This window comes from Poromitra crassiceps, assembly GCF_964638095.1.
Source record: "Poromitra crassiceps genome assembly, chromosome: 14".
In the NCBI taxonomy this organism is placed as follows: domain Eukaryota; kingdom Metazoa; phylum Chordata; class Actinopteri; order Beryciformes; family Melamphaidae; genus Poromitra; species Poromitra crassiceps.
Genome location: NC_139633.1, coordinates 19,864,166 through 19,883,831, shown reverse-complemented (window position 1 = coordinate 19,883,831; position 19,666 = coordinate 19,864,166). Strand labels below are relative to the sequence as shown.

Sequence of the window (19,666 nt, the reverse complement as noted above, 5' to 3'; positions counted from 1 at the left end):
AATCGATCTTCGCTTATAACTTTACTAATACTTCGCAGAAAATGATGTTTTGTACAAGAATAGACGCGGGCTAATGTCTTAACCCCTCTCTCGCGCGCCCTCACTCTTAACCCCGCATTTCTAAATACGACGTAACGTTACTTGGTGTCGGCAGACGGCTCTGGTGTCAGGCTTTGCAAATAGCTCTCAGCAAGCGCCAGGATTGGCCAATGTCGACTTCAGTCTCCAGAACGATCCAATCAAATCACCCGCACGTCTATCTTCTTGCTAGAGGTCCCGCCTTACAGTAGTGTTTCAACTGACTCTATCAGAATAAAATGCCAGTCAGACTTATAGTATTATTATTATTATATTATTATACTTGGAAACCGTTTTATAAAAGCAATATAGCACTCGAGCAGCGTGTGTTGTGGAATATATCCTGCTGATAAGCTGTTATCCCACGAGGCCGCAGGCCGAGTGGGATAACAGTTTATCAGCGGGATATATTCACCACAACACACTTGCTCTCGTGATATATTGCTTAAATATATGGTTGCTTCCCTGTATTTACATAGTCGGTTTCTCAATGCAGATAGATACAGTGGCGTGCCCAAGCCATTTTGACTGGGGTGGCCTAGGTGGGGCACAGACTCAAGCAAGGGTGACACTGAGTGCGGCATTTAGGAAGGATGTAGAAAGGTTTACCCCTCGCCAAAATTTTGCCAGAATTTGGAGCGTTATTTAGCTGCCATTCCCAACCAGCTAGAATGATATGCTTGGTAGCAACGGATGCCTTAGATCTTCTAGTTTCATATGATACCAGGATCATGAATTTCGGCCACAGATGCTAGCAGCCTCAAGATTTTGGGGTGGCACCTGGGGTGGCCAATTAGATTTCAGGGGTCGCCAGTGCCACCCCTGGCCACTCCCTAGAAACGCACCCCTGGATAGATAGTCTTCTACTCTGTCCACTAAATGAATAGAGTTTTTCAGAGGACGTGTATAATAATGACTTTCTATTGCATACAGACCCATAGCACAGATAATGCAGGCCAGATATGTGTGTGTTACTCTTCGTAATGCACATCTTGTAAACTCTAATATTTTCTCCTGTGATACCACTTAAAACAGTTTGTCTTTTTTCCACCTTTAATTGTTAGTTAATGTATTCTCGCCAGACGAGCCCAAAAGTGCAACAATATAGGCTTTGACTTATTATGAGGAGGTTATATAAAGTTGTTGCAGCTTTATAGTTGTTAGCATGGACAAGTTGACAGGTGAAGCTGGTGGGTGTGTGGTGTTGCTTGAAGAACACTCACCAGCAGTGCTCACTCGAGAACAAGGTCCTTCATGTGCCACGCAAATAAGCCCACATATAGACTCAGTGTGTATATTCACCTCCACTCCACCTCCACCCGTTCATTTTCATTTGGAAGAAGAGGACCACTCGGAGGCCATGTTGCTCCTTCTGTCAGCTCCTAATAAAGATCGCTGCTTAAGACTGGGTTCAATATTGACTCTGGCTGAGGCCATCATCACTGGTCTTAATTAGCTGGTGTGTGTAGTGAGCGGAGGCTGGGGCAGCGCGTGAACAACTAAACACTTCCCCCAGTTGAGATGTCAAACACCCCCCCCCCCCTCCCCCCAAACCACATCTCTTTGAATTTTATATATATCAGAAAAAAATAACCCGGAAAGTGAGAAAACATACAGTGTTACAACTATCAGCGCCTTATTGCGTAGCCCGAAGCAGCAACCAATTATGTGGTAATGAAATATTTACAGTAGCAAAGTGAGAAGGCCGGCGGTGAAAGCTAGATAATACGGGTCCTGAGGAGACGGGATTCTGTATCTCCTCTGTAGCATTACGTCAGAGAGGAGGTGGAACAGGAGATCGGGGAGAGACGCGGTTCAGTCCGCGCGCGCGGCCCTCTGCCACCCCATGGCCGTTGGCACATTTAGGTCGTCTTTTCTGGGTCACGGTAACCCAACGAGGTGGGGAGGCGACCCGTCATTCTAACAGTAACTCCGTTTCACCTCTGGGTTACGCCACTGAGTCCTGCTGACTCCTCTGATGTCTACTCCCTTGCCATGCTATGGCAATGAATCTGCATTCAGGGCAGACTGCTATGTTTGTTCTCAAAGACTAATTGTGTTTGGCTAATGTTCCTGCCCTGAATTTAATTTTCCCTGACTACATTCATCATCACAAGTGCTGTTTGTCTGTATCATAATCCAACACCCCCATCCCCGATCCACGACCCCTCACTCCCATGGTTCATGCTCCCCCCACCCAAACTGTCTCCCATCTCCACCTCCACCTACTGTAACAAGCACGCCGCTGCAGCCTGCAGTCCCACTTGCTCCACAAGGCCATGCTGCCATTGTCTGCTAGCAAGTGACAAATGAGAGGCAGTGAGGTGTCCAGTTGTGTGGGCGCAGGCCTCTGCCTTTACACCACTAACATAGTCTGGCTGCATGGAACCAGGCTGCTGGCATAAACCCTCCCCTGCTCTACAGCTGCTCTCCCATTGGAGGCGACCGTTTCAGTCGCTGCCGGATTTCCGCTCCCCGCTTACAAGCTCTGTCATTGGCTCCGACCATGTCAATCAGAGCGGCTTCCGCTCCCTCCTCCCTGTGTGTCGCTGTAAATGTCCCCGGCCGCCGAAGTGAAAACAACAACGCTAACTAGCTAGCACGCTAAGGACAGAAAGGACCTACACACTAGCTTGTTGCTACACGCTGAAAATGGCAAGTTTTGACGAAGATTGGATTGTTAGAAACTATTTTCCAAGGGCACTGCCGCTAAGCGCCGCCCAAGACGAGTGTGATTGGTTTAAACCAGACAGAGCACCCCCCCCCCCCCCCCCCCCGCAATTCCAGAATGCAGACCAGCACTGCCAGACTCCTCTCACGGAAGGGAGGGGAGGCTGGCAAGCGAGACTACTACTAACACATCAGTGACCACCTGTATGGACGAGTCCAGGTACCGACCTGGACCAGGTCCCGAGTACAGTAGATGGTCAGTCATCTTGTTCCCATCTCTATCTACTACTCCTAAACATACAGTATGGACACACTACACTCACGCGCACACACACACACACACACACACACACACACACACACACACACACACACAAAGACACACGTGTACACAAGAAGCTCTATATAGATCTGTTAAGGGGCATTCCTGGGATGTTCTTCTGATTCACATGGAAGTTCTAGATGTACTAGATTACATACAGATACAGACACAGATGTACATTTAATTCCTCGCTGCAGGCTCTCTTCTCTTAAGTCTCACTATGGTTTGCATTGTCAACATTTAGCTCGAGCTGCTTCGCTTATCTCTAATTTACTTAAACACGCAGTCCACAGTACGAGGCCAAGGAGTCGCAGGCTTATGTCACGCTATAGCTGTGCTTCAGATTTAAATCTGCTCCATTAGCCCAATTTGCTAGCCTGGAGCCAGGGAGTGGTTTGTAGGATGATGTTAGTAGCCTCTGGGTGCAGTCAGCTTTATGTTTGTGACTGAGGACGGGCTCAGATAGCGGGGTGGAGTGTGTGGACGTTCAGTTGGTGGTGTGGGTGCCAAGAGCAGGTGTGGTTTTTCCACAGGCCTGCTTATTCTCTACCCCTCTTGTGAAAACCTTGTCGTAGTCTTACTTGAGGGATACGGTGCTGTAGATAGCTTCTGGGCAGATACGGTATACTGTAGATATAGCGTCTGTGGAGATAGAGATTTGATCCGTTTGCTAACCTGGACTCGCCTACTACAGTCAAAACAGTACATGGCCGGTCGACTTCAGCAGACGTGTTATTGAACAAAGCTGTTCTTGTCCTTCATAATAGCATTAATTTTCATGATTGTAATAAATAAAACACAGATGCCTCCAGGCGTTATTCACAGAGATGAAAGAGACGTATTAAACTACAAATACTTCTGAACGTCTCCGCCTGGAGTGGATCTCCTGTTTGGCGCCGATGAGAATTAAAACACATTCTTCTCCGGTCCCGTCTAAATAATTACTGTCACCGGTGTCCAAAATGGAGGGTTGCGATGTTGACACGGCGCTGTGGGTTGTTGTTGTGGAGAGGAGGGGCAGGGCAGGTCCCGAGTTGCCTTGTTCAACTTCCAGATGGTACCTTGCCAGTACAGATGTCATCAAGCGGCTGTAACAGTTGTTTGGGTATACCCCCATGGCTCCACCCAGCTGTCGCCTCCTGCAGGCAGACTTATTGTACTGCAATTTTGACAAGCTCCTCCCAGCATGGCTTTCATAAAAGCACCGGGAGGTTAAGCTGTTAATTAGCTACTGAAAGAGGAGGGCAACAGCTTGCCGTTAATTTGCTTTACTATTTTTTCTCTCTCTCTCTCTCTCTCTCTCTCTCTCTCTCTCTCTCTCTCTCTCTCTCTCTCTCTCTCTCCATATTTGGGGATTGACATCACTTCCTGCCCGTGTCAGAGTCGCTGCTGTGTGTCACACAAAGTGGGACCCGGCTCATTAAGAAGGGGGGAGAGGTGTTTATCTGGCTGTTGATCAGAAGTGCACATTATGTATGTATAGCCATGCTTATCCAAATGTTCTTAATGAGAGAGACCCTGGCCGCCAGTGTGGGGCTCCTGTGGGCATAGGCCCAGGCTCGTTATCACCACACACAGCATTGATCGCCCGCTTCTCCTCCTCCTCTTTCAAACACACTGACTGGCCAATGAATTACGCCGACACATTGATCAGCTGATTGAGAGCTATTGTTTCCAGCCCCGGGTCATTATTGAAGCAGGGATTACCCAACTCTTGTTTTGTGCCCGTGTATGTGAGAATGTATTATTCAGCTTCTTGTCACAACACAACGTACTCCCCCTCTCTCGCCCAGCTTTACAACTGCTACTACACACAGGCACGTGCGCACACACACACACACACACACACACACACACACACACACACACACACACACACACACACACAGGCATGCACATGCACACACACACAGGCATGCACATGCACACACACACACACACACACACACACAGGCATGCACATGCACACACACACACACACACACACACAGGCATGCACACGCACACAGGCACGCACGCATGCATGCATGCACACACACACACACAGGCACGCGCGCATGCATGCACACACACATGCACGCGCACACACATGCATGCACGCGCACACACACACAGACATGCACGCACACACACGCACACACACACACACACACACACGCATGCACACACACACACACAGGCATGCACGCATGCATGCACGCATGCATGCACGCACGCACACACACACACACACACACACATGCGTGCGTGCGCACACACACACAGGCACACACACACACAGGCACACGCACACACACACACACGCAAACAGCACATACAGCAAGCCTACACAATCAACATGGCCCAAATGACTGCCTGCATTGATTGCCTTCCCTCTGCAATTATGTTCCCATTGTTTACTTTCTAGCATCTTACTCATTCAAAAGGAATTCAATAATTATTGCTTTATTTAATGTTAAAGTAAGTAAGAGTGGTGGGAGTGGAGCACCAGTAAGCTGCATTGTCTTTAAGTGTCTCTCTGACCCCCCCTCCCTCCTCGGCTACTTTGTCTCATAGACCTGTGTTATGGCCGTCCTCTCTAAGGACACCATCAGCTATCCATCTTTAGCTCCACGCCCTCCCATATGACAAAGAGGTCCGTTTGGCTTCTCTCCCCCCCCCGACCAGAGACAAATATGCAACCTGTTTTTATTCATTGGTAGTGATGGATCATTTCTACAGCGAGGCCGTATAGAGAAAGCAACTTAGCACATTATGGGCTGTGAGACAGAGGAACCAGGGTGGGCTGGAGGTTGGAGGGTTAGCCGGACAGGGTGGGGATGAGGTACAGGAAGCAGTAGGTATGCAGTTTGGGCCTGGAACATGCAGTACCCCCCCTCAGCCACAGCCTGACTGCAGGCATGTTGCTGGAACATGCAGTACCCCCCCTCAGCCACAGCCTGACTGCAGGCATGTTGCTGGAACATGCAGTAGCCCCCGTCAGCCACAGCCTGACTGCAGGCATGTTGCTGGAACATGCAGTACCCCCCCTCAGCCACAGCCTGACTGCAGGCATGTTGCTGGAACATGCAGTAGCCCCCGTCAGCCACAGCCTGACTGCAGGCATGTTGCTGGAACATGCAGTACCCCCCCTCAGCCACAGCCTGACTGCAGGCATGTTGCTGGAACATGCAGTACCCCACCTCAGCCACAGCCTGACTGCAGGCATGTTGCTGCTGGAACATGCAGTACCCCCCCCCAGCCACAGCCTGACTGCAGGCATGTTGCTGCTGGAACATGCAGTACCCCCCCTCAGCCACAGCCTGACTGCAGGCATGTTGCTGCTGGAACATGCAGTACCCCCCCTCAGCCACAGCCTGACTGCAGGCATGTTGCTGCTGGAACATGCAGTACCCCCCCTCAGCCTGCCACAGCCTGACTGCAGGCATGTTGCTCCTGGAACGTGCAGTACCCCCCCTCAGCCACAGCCTAACTGCAGGCATGTTGCTCCTGGAACGTGCAGTACCCCCCCTCAGCCACAGCCTGACTGCAGGCATGTTGCTGGAACTTGCAGTGGCTAATTCAAAGCAGCCAGTGAACTTGGCACTCGGCGGGGTCTCTGTGGCTGGAGCTGTTGTTGCTGCTGCTGCTGCTGCTGCTGCTGGCGGACAGGGAGTCACGGGCCAAACTGCTCCCTCTGCTACACGACCTGGCTGCTTCCCAGGGGAATCCCACACTGTGTCATTCTCTAGAGACCCTAACCCTAAACTTAAACCCAACCCTGACGACTCCCAACCCTTATAATTGCTACCTTTTCAGCTTCTCTTTGGACAGTTTTATTTAGATCAAACAGGAGTGTAAAAAAAGACAGGAAAAAAGATACACATAGACACCACACCAACCGTGGGTATACACGTCCCCACACCATGGATATACAAGTCTCACAGTGAGATTTGAGCCACCCAGAGCTGTTTTCTTTTCACTCGGGCCAGAGTGTATTTTTCAGCCCAACAGGCGCATCTCATTGTCTCCTTTCATAGTGAAATACAATGACCTCATTGCCCGTAATTGCTGCCATGACATCACTACGTCAGTATAACAAAGACGCTACTTGACTTATTCATCAACACGTTTTATGGCTGAAAATAGTGTATACATTTTCACTCGGGCGATGGATGAGAAAGCATCTCCTAGCTCTATGATATCAGAGGATATAATGTCCTCATTCATATGAGGAGGAGACAGGACTGCTGGCATTGCGGTGCATTGTGGTTTTTAGGTGTGAGATGTCCTTTTCTGTCCAGTGTGAGACCTCCTGTCAAGTGCTGGTGTGTGTCTGTGTGTGCACCAGCTTTTATGTCCAGTGTGAGACCTCCCGTCACGTGCTGGTGTGTGTCTGTGTGCACCAGCTAAGGAGACAGGACTGGCATTGGGGTGCATTGTGGGTTTTAGGTGTGAGATGTCCTTTTCTGTCCAGTGTGAGCCCTCCTGTCAAGTGCTGGTGTGTGTCTGTGTGTGCACCAGCTTTTATGTCCAGTGTGAGACCTCCCGTCACGTGCTGGTGTGTGTCTGTGTGCACCAGCTTTTCTGTCCAGTGTGAGACCTCCTGTCAAGTGCTGGTGTGTGTCTGTGTGTGCACCAGCTTTTCTGTCCAGTGTGAGACCTCCCGTCAAGTGCTGGTGTGTGTCTGTGTGTGCACCAGCTTTTATGTCCAGTGTGAGACCTCCTGTCAAGTGCTGCTGTGTGTCTGTGTGTGCACCAGCTTTTATGTCCAGTGTGAGACCTCCTGTCAAGTGCTGGTGTGTGTCTGTGCAGAGCAGCTTTTAGTGCTGAGAATCAGGGAGACAATTACAAAGTAATATACCGGCTACAGATACTCACTGCCTCTCTCACAGAGGGGATTTGGCAGCTCTCTTAGAATTGATAGCTATTTAGCGCATAGATAGTCATCTGTTTTAATGCATTCATGTTGTATTAACAGCACTGCCAAATTTACTGGTGGAAATTAGGGTATGATCATAATGGTTACGTGGCTGTGTCATGCACACATGTTTGTGTGTGTGTGTGTGTGTGTGTGTGTGTATATATATATATATATATATATGTATATATATATATATATATATATATATATATATATATATATATATATATATATATATATATACATATATACATACATATACCCACCTCATGTCGTGTTGGACTCTCTCAGCGACCACACTGTTTGGTGTTAAAGGTACACTTTTACTTTGTATTTAAGTGGATGGAAATGCAGATGTATGCAGTGCTCTGGGTGGGTGGTGCAACTGATACGGGCGTATTTTGCCCACTCAGAGGCCAAGGTGCAGTGCAGTGTAGAGTTGAACAAGCACAGAGCACTGCTTCAGCCTCCACACCAAGGGGGGGCGCCCACACCGCCCCCTGTCCCTCTTTACCTGAACAAGCACAGAGCGCTGCTTCATCCTCCACACAAAGAGTCAATGCTCTCCATTGGAATAGAGTGGCTTGAAACACCATGACTTTGTTTTGAAACCATGAACAGCATCGTGACGGTGCTTAAACGCAATGTACACCAGAGCGCGGTACGGCTCTGTGCGGATCCGGTACAACTGCCGGAACTCGCCCATGTTAATAGATAGGCACATGCAGTACGGTAAAAATACGCACCTGTTCTATTTTCGTCGGATCCCCCCGCATGCATCTGACAGATGACATGAGTGTGGGTCTGTTCAGGCAGCTGCACGGAGCCGTACTGCAGCCGGTGGACACAGGAGTTTTCAGGGGGAAAACCAATTGCAGGTGTATCGACACATTAAATGTAGTTTAATGTAATAATTTTCAAGTCCACTAAATCAACAGAAGATTGTTATATCTGAACGTTGGTGTTTAGACATTTCATTTCGGGTCACCTAATCAATCTCTATAGTGTAGCTTTGTAGCTGGCTGCCATGGAGGGAGAAAGCAATCAATTCCAAAATCACAATCAGTGCAGTTAGCTCCTGAATTCATATAGTTTTGGTATCATGTGTAAATTATCATACTATGAGTCCTTTCTTAGACACAACCAAACAAACAACAAAACTCTGATATCAAATGATGATATGAAGTAGTTGAAGCCATGAATCATTAGGGCACTTACACTGCATGTCTCTTAAAGCACTAACCACATTGAGCTTTCCACAGTCTGTCTTGTCTGTGAGATCACTCCACACACACACACACACACACACACACACACACACACACACACACACACATGCTCACATCATGTCTCCCCGCCTTGTCACTGTTGAGTCTATCACTCCCATTCCAGGCTCTCACACGCTGGCTGGATCTCCTATATGTCTCCTATATGACTGCTGTAAATTCCCAGTCAATTAAATGGAATTGAAGAGAAATTGAAGCCATGCCACTGGGTCCAGCCCAGCCAGCCAGCCTCCCCTCTCCTCTCCGCTTGCTCCACAGCTCCCCTCCTGTTGGGGCCTCAACAGGGTGCTTTAGAAGCCCCCATAGCTCCTCCCACCTCTCCCCAGAGCTCCTCCCACCTCTCCCCAACATGACTTTTTCATTAAGCCGCCGAATTCCTGCACTCCAGTTGGAGGTGATTTATCAACGAGGGCCTTCACTGCAGGATCATAGGAAACAGACATAGGCCCTGTCTCATGCATTATTATGTTTCACATTCAACGTGTGTGTGTGTGTGTGTGTGTGTGTGTGTGCGCATTTGTGTGCGCGTGCGTGTGTGTGCGTGAGAGTGTGTGTGTGTGTGAGAGTGTAGTGTGTCCATACTGTATTTGTGCGCTCCCAGATATGATCTCCAGAGTCTCTCACACAGATAATTCCTGTGGAATCCAGGGAGAATCCGTGTTGGAGAGAGCTTTGTGCATAATGATGATCAGAGGTTCTTGTTGCTCTTTTGGGTGAAGTCTTGTTCTGCTCCCTGAAGCCCCCGCGGGGTCATTTAGCCTCAGTTCTTTCTTTCCTCCATGAATGCTGCCATGCTGGGGGGGCCGCCGCTCTGCCATGCTGGGGGGGCCACTCTTCTGATCACTCGTCATTGGTTAGATATCATACCTCACTCCGTCCGTCCCGACTGCTGCTTTGGGGTCATGGCCATTGGCCGATGCAGAGATGGTGAAGGTGGGTGTTTACAGGTGTAGCAACCATTTTGGGGGTTGTAGGCAGCAGAGCGCCAAGCACCAGACAAGGCCGGTCTTGGGCCCTGTTGAGCCCATCTTCCTGGCCAGTCAGGTTTCTAGTGAATTATGGCCTCTTCTGGGGCAGGCAGTCTCAGGTTCACTCCTATATAAACCCTGGGCTTTTTATGGGAAACTGTCAAACTCCCAGGACTTTTTTTCCCCTACCTCCTGAGACCAGCTTTGAAGTTTAGGTCAGGTGCTGTCAGTTGTGTGTGTGTGTGTGTGTGTGTGTGTGTGTGTGTGTGTGTGTGTGTGTGTGTGTGTGTGTGTGTGTGTGTGTGTGTGTGTGTGTGTGTGTGTGTGTGTGTGTCTGTGTGTGTGTGTGTGTGTGTGTGTGTGTGTGTGTCTGTGTGTGTGTGTGCGTGCGTGCGTGCGTGTCTCTGTGTGTGTTTGTGTGTGTGTGTGTGTGTGTGTTTGGAACTTGTCTCCTTGTAGATTTTTGGAGCCTTGAGTCATATGCAGCAGGAAGACTTTTTTTAATTCGAGACATCTGCTATGGCTAAAAACAGTTTGCAGGATGGATTTGGTGTTATCTCCAATTGAATCTGTCTCTCAGGTTTCTCTCTACCTTAGTTCTGATGCAATATGTGGAGGAGGGGGAGGAGGGAGGAGGAGGAGGGGGGGGGGGCTCCCACAATATCCAGCAGCACCTATTCAATGACATCATGGATGGCTTCAAACGAGGCGAGAAAGGAGAGCACACAGAGACACAGAGCCTTTTACAATCACCTAATAACTCTATTACAGCGAGCTGTGGGGCTCACAGAAAGGGGAACAGAATCCTATTCCTTTTCCTGGAAGCGGTGTCTTAATGCACATTTTAGGTGTAGAAGTGAGAAATATGAAACCAAGGAGAATGGAATACAATTGGCCAGAAAGGCCCCATAGCAATATTACAATATTGAAAATTAAGCATGAGGAGAAAAGGACAAGAGCATTTTAGGGGGGGGTATAATATTGTTATGACTTTTTTTTCCCGGCAGGCTGTCAACACCTGATTCAGATGTAATGTGGTTACATGTCTAATGTTTCCATTGCTTTTGCGTGGGTCATCCAGTGCAGTGCAGACCAGCTCTGAGTCAATCTTTAGTTTATCTCCACCTTCGTCTCAATGTGGTGTTCATGGTCCATGAACACAGACAGCGTTCTGTTCTATTCTATTCTGACCTGAAATACTGAAGGGACCCAACATTCAATACAATTACAGTACAAGACTTTAACATGGTTATGATTTGGGTGATTATTAGCTTCTTCTTAATGTGGCTTAATATTAATTTGAGTGTTTTACATGATGTGGCAACTGTTCTGGCCTGGAGGATTCATTTACTATTAACTGCATCCAATAGTATTTCCCCCTCTTTTAGCCCTTAATTACATAATTGTAATCACCATACAAGTCAGCTATATTCATGACAAATCATTCTATGGATACATGTCAGACACTTTTTTTTTCAAATTGTGAGACGTTTTAATACAGTGCACTTGATTTTTGTAATTATTATTATTAATAAATACATTTATTTATTTATTTGTTTGTTCCGCTCATGGACGACCTGAACACAACTCACTTTACACATTCCATCCATTCCATGTAGTTATTATGTGTCCATATCCAATAGTGACGTGTCTGTACTGCTATTGAGGAAAGGCACCTCACGGGGAGACAGGACCGCACGCAGATTAGAACAGAAAGAGGGAAAGAACTTTGGGCGATCGACATTGATCGCAGCCACAGAAAATGCACAGCGAGACTCCAGAGTTTGATCCAAGCACACGACAGCAGGCATGAGACAAGTGGCCACACGGAGTCCGGGGCCTTCCGCTGTAAACATGCAGAAAACAATCAGTGTGACGCTTTAGGATGAGGGTCAATATCTCTGTTGCGCGTCACCCCGGGCCCAGGCATCTGGTGTCACCCCGGGCCCAGGCATCTGGTGTCACCCCGGGCCCAGGCATCTGGTGTCACCCCGGGCCCAGGCATCTGGTGTCACCCCGGGCCCAGGCATCTGGTGTCACCCCGGGCCCAGGCATCTGGTGTCGGTCGGCCTGGCATCATCGATTGAGCCACGCAGGAGGTCATTAGACCGGCTCTCCGCGGTGTGACGAGAGGTTGTGGCGCTGCGATGTCACTACGGGGCGTGCCGCGTTAGGCATGTTGTGACACTCGAGGCGGGGCTTAAGGGTGGGGGGGGGCCAGGGCTGCCGTTCGCGTCTCGGGAGGAAGTGCCCCGGGGGTTAGCGGGTCAATACCCCCGAAGCTGATTTCCTGTCCTCTGCAGGTTGTCCTCCTGTTGTGGAATGTTCCAGATTGTCTCAGAATGTTACTTACCCCCCCCCCCCTCTCCTGCCTCGGCGGCGCCCGGCGTTGCCTCTCCGTCTCGGTGAGCGAGCGGGGGATTTGACTGGCCGTGATCAATACTTAGCATCCCATGCGTGAAACAGGCAGATGTCTGGAGTTTCCTTTTCAGGGACGGGAGGCTTGCGTTGAGTGAAGGGGATCAATGCCGCCTCCTGTCTGTGAGGCCGCAGAAGCGCGCGGCTCGTCACGTGCGGAGGCTCGCCCGTGGCCCTCGGCCGGGGTGGGCCCCTGAGACCCCCGCGTTGCCTGCCGGGCCTCTCCGGTCCTGTTAGCCCGCTGATACAGACACTCGCGCAGACAAAGTGCGCAGTCCAAACAGTTGTCCAGAAGTGGAAGAGGTCTGGATGTTAAACAACAGGGGCTGTGATTGGGAATTGATTTGTTCATTTGCCAACTGTGTGAGTGAGAGTGAGTCGGTGGTGCCTAGCCAGCTATCTGCCATCTGTAATAATCTCTCTCTCTCTCTCTCTCTCTCTCTCTCTCTCTCTCTGTCTCTCTCTCTCCTCCCACAGCACCTGCAGCAGCATGAGAACGCGGTGGAGGGCGACGCCTGCTACTACCACTGTGTGCTGTGCAGCTACTCCACCAAGGCCAAGCTCAACCTGATCCAGCACGTGCGCTCCATGAAGCACCAGCGCGGGGAGAGCCTCAGGAAGCTGCAGCGCCTGCAGAAGGGCCTGCCGGAGGACGACGACGACCTCAGCTCCATCTTCACCATCCGCAAATGCCCCTCATCAGATACAGGTCAGGACCTGGAGGCGGGGTCTCAATGCCCCCCCCCCCCCGTGCCCCCCGTTACAGTGTCTCTCTGCCTTTCCCTCTTTATTCTTCTCTCTCGCTCTACCTTTGGCAGTCCCTCTCTCCACTCACAATACACACGCACGCACACACGCACGCATGTACACACACACACACACATGCGTGCGCGCGCGCAGACACACACACACACACACACACACACACACACTCACAAAACCACACACATATCCATTTGCTCCCTCAAAGCGCTTTATATGCTTTATTATAGGATTTACACAATGGGTGTTTTTTCTTGTCCACTTGTACATTCGATCTCCCCTTGGAAGCGGTTGTGAAGAGCGTACTACTGGATCACATTTATTTTGAAAATACGCTTTACCAAACGCAGCATTTTCTGCTCGTTTTTAATGTTCTTGTTGCTTTTGTTGGTTTAAAACAGACGACAAAGAGGCTGCAGAGAGCCACGTTTGAATTATAGCAGTATTAATTATATCGTGCATTATCATTTTCAGAGCAGACAAACAACGCCCATCACCATTTTTTTTTATTTTTTTTTCCCCATCCACACAGTTGAGTGAAATTCTAACAAAATGTGTTTGATTGTTTTGTTCCCATGCAGAGATAACATTTTAGAAATTGCATTACTGGGAACAAAGTTATATGTGTCACAGTCACCGTTTTATCATCACTTTATTCTCCAAATGTGATTTTAGATCATATTTTTTAAGAATTGTCAGCATATATGATTCATGTAGAATATTCCTGCAAAGCCTGCCTTCCCTAGTCAAATGGGGGCCTGGTTAACAGGAGCCAGAGGGCTGTCCAATTCAGCCATTGAAAACATATTGAAACACAACGTTAAAGCCAGAGGAGGAGGAGCCCAACAACAGCTGCAGCAACAACAACAGACAGACAGCTATACAACAACAACCAGACAGACAACTATACAACAACAAACAGACAGCTATTACAACAAGAACAACAACAAACAGACAGCTATACAACAAGAACAACACACAGACATACAACTATATAACAACAAGAACAACAACCAGACAGACAGCTATACAACAACAACAACAACAACAACCAGACAGCTGTACAACAACAACCAGACAGACAACTATACAACAACAAACAGACAGCTATTATAACAAGAACAACAACAAACAGACAGCTATACAACAAGAACAACAACCAGACAGACAACTATACAACAACAAACAGACAGCTATTATAACAAGAACAACAACAAACAGACAGCTATACAACAAGAACAACAACCAGACAGACAACTATATAACAACAAGAACAACAACAACCAGACAGCTATACAACAACAGACAGCTATACAACAAGAACAACAACAAACAGACAGCTATACAACAAGAACAACAACAGACAGCTATACAACAAGAACAACAGACAGCTATACAACAACAGACAGCTATACAACAAGAACAACAACAAACAGACAGCTATACAACAAGAACAACAACAGACAGCTATACAACAAGAACAACAGACAGCTATACAACAACAGACAGCTATACAACAAGAGCAACAACAGACAGCTATACAACAAGAACAACAACAGACAGCTATACAACAAGAACAACAACAGACAGCTGTACAACAGACAGCTCTACAACAAGAACAACAACAGACAGCTGTACAACAACAGACAGCTCTACAACAAGAACAACAACAGACAGCTATACAACAAGAACAACAACAGACAGCTATACAACAAGAAACAGACAGCTATACAACAAGAACAACAACAACCAGACAGCTATACAACAAGAACAACAACCACCACAACAACCAGACAGCTATACAACAGCGACAGCATGGCTAAAACAAAGAGCCAGACTGCTCATTCATTATGGACTGATCAGAAAGAGTGAGCTGTGCTCAATTAACACTCTTTCTTAGCACAGATTTGGTTTTCTAATCACTTTAACTCCTGTGCCCTGACAAAGGCTCTATTGTGTGTCCCTCCAAGAGGGAAGCATGCTACCCTCTCACACACACACACACACACACACACACACACACACACACACACACACACACACACACACACACACACACACACACACACACTCGCTGTCTGTGTTGTGTTGTGTAGGAGAGGGGGAAAAAGGCCAGTCTGTGTGTGAAGACGCTTTGTTCCAAGGAGGCAGGGATAATGAAGCCAGCGGCCGGGAAATTGCGCAAAAGGCAGTCACAGATCTGAAGGGAATCATTAGAGAACATATTTAGCCGTGCAATTAGGGACAATTAAGCTTTCTGCTCGCTGCACTCCAAATATGTTAATAACTAGAGTCCAGTGGACACGTGAACATGCAGAGGCAAGAGGAGGGGCCATGTAGGTTAAAAGGGTTGGGGGTTGAGTGTTTGTGTTTGTTCAGTGCAGGTTTAGCTGTGGTGCGAGTGTGTGTGTGTTTTCTCTCTTTATTTAGTCCGTGTTGTCTTTATAGATGCTTTTATTTCTTGCCTAACCTTTGATGTGCATTCATGGATCAGCATGTTTGTGAGAGTGAGCGAGGCTAGCTAGCTGTGGGTTAACTAATGGGCCCCTGCAGTGGGGCTGTGTGTGGGCAGCACCAGCACATACACACACACACACACACACGCACACGTGCACGCACACACACACACACGCACACACACACACACACACACGCACGTGTACTACAGACATGCACACATCAGACTGTGGGGACGCTCCCCTGCAGAGCTGCATCAAACTACAATATTTTCCACTATCTTGCCCAGACTAAACCATCCAAGTGTAAATAACGAACACATATAACAAAAATATTCATGATAATGACTTGATTATCGTGACTGCCGCCATGTCTTCACTTGCGTCCTTTTGTAATTGTTTAGGTGCACTATTTATTTTGAATTGATCAGGTACACTAAGAATAAAAAATAGGGGATGGAGTGAAAGTGCTGACCTCCTCTTGGGAAATTCATCCTCTTTACAATGAGCTGTAGAGATGAAGAATACAAGGCCTGTTCATAAACAGTTGACCATATAAATTGCACGAAAATCTGACCATGATGATTGAGATGTGTCTGTAGTCCCAGTCTTCAATCTACCAGCAGCAGCAGCAGCATGTTTTTAAAGGTGTGTTAAATGAAATGAAGTGTGTACCCGGTAATACTGATTGTCAGCCCAGCATCTTGATCAAATTATCATAATGAACATACCTCTTCATAAGCGAGCATTAACACTTCAAATCCCTAACTCTGCACCCCTCACTTTCACATGAGCATGTTACCCTGCCAGTGCCTCGTCCGACCAGCATCAGACCTCAGACCCCCACCCCTCCCAGCATCAACTGCCCCCGCCCACCTCAGACCCCCTCCCCTCCCCTCCCCTCCCCTCCCCTCGGGGCGAACCATTCCCTCTCAGTGTAATATTTAATTTCCTCCTCGCTAGCTCTTCTGAGGCACGGCCTCTTTTTTGTGGTCGAGGCATACTGTAGTTGCAGAAGTGGTGGAAGGTTCCTCGGCTTGTTAAAACAAAGTTGCCCCTGGATTTCTGGGTCACCTAGACAGTAATTCCCCAGCCGGCTGCTGTGCTGTGATCCTGTGAGCGCTGCCCTGCTGGCGTTAGGTGCTGCTGGCTGGGCTACTATAGCCTGCCTGGGAACACCCCCCCCCCACAAACAGTAGGCCCCCATGCCCCACGAGCTCAGAGCATACCATCAGACACGTGACTACATCGTACAGAGATGTGGTATGGAATGGTAGCATGGCATAATTGTTACTATCCTGCAATTTAAAAAATAAATAAAAATGTCCCCGCATTTATACAGTAATGTTTTGTCAGACAGAGTGAGTGTGACATCACCCACTGGTTTGTGATCTCCCGTTCTGAAGCCTCTAGTTTGACGTTTTGGGCGCGGCCATCTTGTTTTTCCGCACAGTTCACGCGAGACAACCAGGTTAGGGGTTTCCCCACAGAGCTGCTGCTCTGCCTACTATTGGTCTGTGATGAAAATCCAGCTGTACAGTTGTCATGAATGGTGAAATTAGCTATACAGACCAAAACCGATTTTTGAGCGAGGCCGTAAACATGTTTATTTATGCTGTAAACGTGCTAATTTTTTACTCGCTTCTGCAGCCAGCCTCAAGTGGCCATTGGAGGAACTGCAGATTTTAGTACCAAAAAAAGCCTGCCCCCCCCTCAGTAGTTGACATATGCAGTGGGTGATGATGCAGTGCTGGCAGACAGCGGGGCGGATCTGGGGGCACGTCTCTCCCCTGGGCCTGAGTGTCCACGCAGAGCCAGGGCAGCAGAAATGCATTTCCTTTCCAATTAGACCAGCAGCAGGGATCAAAGCCATGCATTGTTTTAATTCTGCCCATAGTGAGAATGTGCTGCTTAGGCATGTTGCTGTGTGGCTCAGGCCTCCATTTGTCTTCTTTAACTCTTCCTCTGTGGGGAAAACAAAAGGCGTCCTCAGAGGGACCCCCAGCCCACACAGCTGCCCCCGGTGGAGAGAGAGAGCACTAAATACAGGCCTGAAACCAAACACACTGCACCACTGCTAGCTTCTATTCAGATCAGTGATCCTCAACCTTTTGTCCTATCAAGGACCCCGAATTTAGTCCACATAAGGACCACTGAGCGCCCATTTTGATGAGTTTTTGTCCATCCAACTCAAATCTGAGAATGTTTTTATTGTGAGATAATATGATTTCGTCCAGAATTCCATGATGATCTAATTGTAGATAGAGAGACACCAGTGAAACTATGATCAAAAGAGCCATACTTCTACATCCTCGGATTGTGTTCACTTATTGTAAATGAGATAATGCTGAAGTTTAACTTTTTATCAGTTTGCTGGGGACCCTCTGGAACCCCCTCAAGGACCCCTGGTGGTCCCCCGGACCCCATGTTGAGGACCACTGGGTTAGAGGATAGCAGGTCCACTGAGAACAGAGTGGAAAACAGATACTCAGGTCAAAGGTGTCTGTGTGTGTGTATGTGCATCTTTGTGTTTGTGTGTTTGTGTGTTTGCGAGAGAGAGAGAGAGAGAGAGAGAGAGGCAGATGTTGAAACTCCCCAAAAAGTGGCTACTTGTGAGGACCGTTGGCTTGACAACAGAAGGAAAACATGTATTTTTAGGTTTGGAGGTTATATTTAAGGTTAGACCTAGAGTCATGTTAATGTCAGGGTAAAGGCTAATATTAGGCATGTCATGGTGAGAGTTAAGGTTAGCATTGGGCGCTAGGGAAGAGATGTAAGTCACTCGACTGTCAAGTAAGAGAGGGGGAGGAGAGGGGGGAGGAGAGGGGGGAGGAAGGGGAAGTTTGGGAAAGTTGCATGGGAGAAGCTACTATGACACATGAGCGTATGATGACCCTGTTTCTTCTGATTGATGTTCACCAGGGCATATAAGCTAGGTGACACATTGAGGTTTCTCATTTCATAACATTTAATCGACGACAGTTATTTTTTGAGCACAGAACAGAATGAACAGAACAGAATGAGATCACGCCTTTAAAAAGGGCAAAGTTAAATTACACCGAAGGGTGGATGATGCCCTTCTGCATGACACATTTACCGTGTGTGTGAGAGAGAGAGAGAGAGAGAGAGAGAGAGAGAGAGAGAGGTGGAGTGTGTGTGTGTCTGTGTGTACTGTATGTATGTGAGAGAGAGGAAAGAGAGAGATTTTATACGTGTAAAAATACGAGTGTTTTTCACTGGCAGTGTATGTGTCTGTGTGTTTATATGAGCGTGTGTGTGTGTGTGTGTGTGTGTGTGTGTGTGTGTGTGTGTGTGTGTGTGTGTGTGTGTGTGTGTGTGTGTGTGTGTGTGTGTGTGTGTGGAGGAAGCTGAGATGGAGAAGGAACGCGGTCGACGATGTGGATTAGCTCCTGCTGTAAATCTGCCTCCGTCACAGATGGCAGGCCCTCTGATCACTGGGCTGTGACGGCTTGGCTCTCATGGCAGGAGGAAATCCCTGTCTGTGAGGCTGGGAGGCTGGGGAGGAGAGGGCTGTCTGTGAGGCTGGGAGGAGAGGGCTGTCTGTGAGGCTGGGAGGCTGGAGAGGAGAGGGCTGTCTGTGAGGCTGGGAGGCTGGGGAGGAGAGGGCTGTCTGTGAGGCTGGGAGGCTGGGGAGGAGAGGGCTGTCTGTGAGCTGGGGAGGAGAGGGCTGTCTGTGAGGCTGGGAGGCTGGGGAGGAGAGGGCTGTCTGTGAGGCTGGGAGGCTAGGAGGCTGGGGAGGAGAGGGCTGTCTGTGAGGCTGGGGAGGAGAGGGCTGTCTGTGA

At 48.5% G+C, this 19,666-nt stretch overlaps 1 protein-coding gene across 1 annotated transcript in view; it reads left to right on the top strand.

Annotated features, from left to right (window-relative positions):
- Positions 1 to 19,666, top strand: part of zfhx3b (zinc finger homeobox 3b) — a gene marked incomplete at its 5' end in the record, with an annotated part of 132,920 nt that overhangs the window by 38,279 nt on the left and 74,975 nt on the right. The window contains one exon of the mRNA XM_083650952.1: positions 13,123 to 13,354. Coding sequence (XP_083507078.1) covers positions 13,123 to 13,354 — 232 coding nt within the window. The remainder of the gene's footprint in view (positions 1 to 13,122; positions 13,355 to 19,666) is intronic.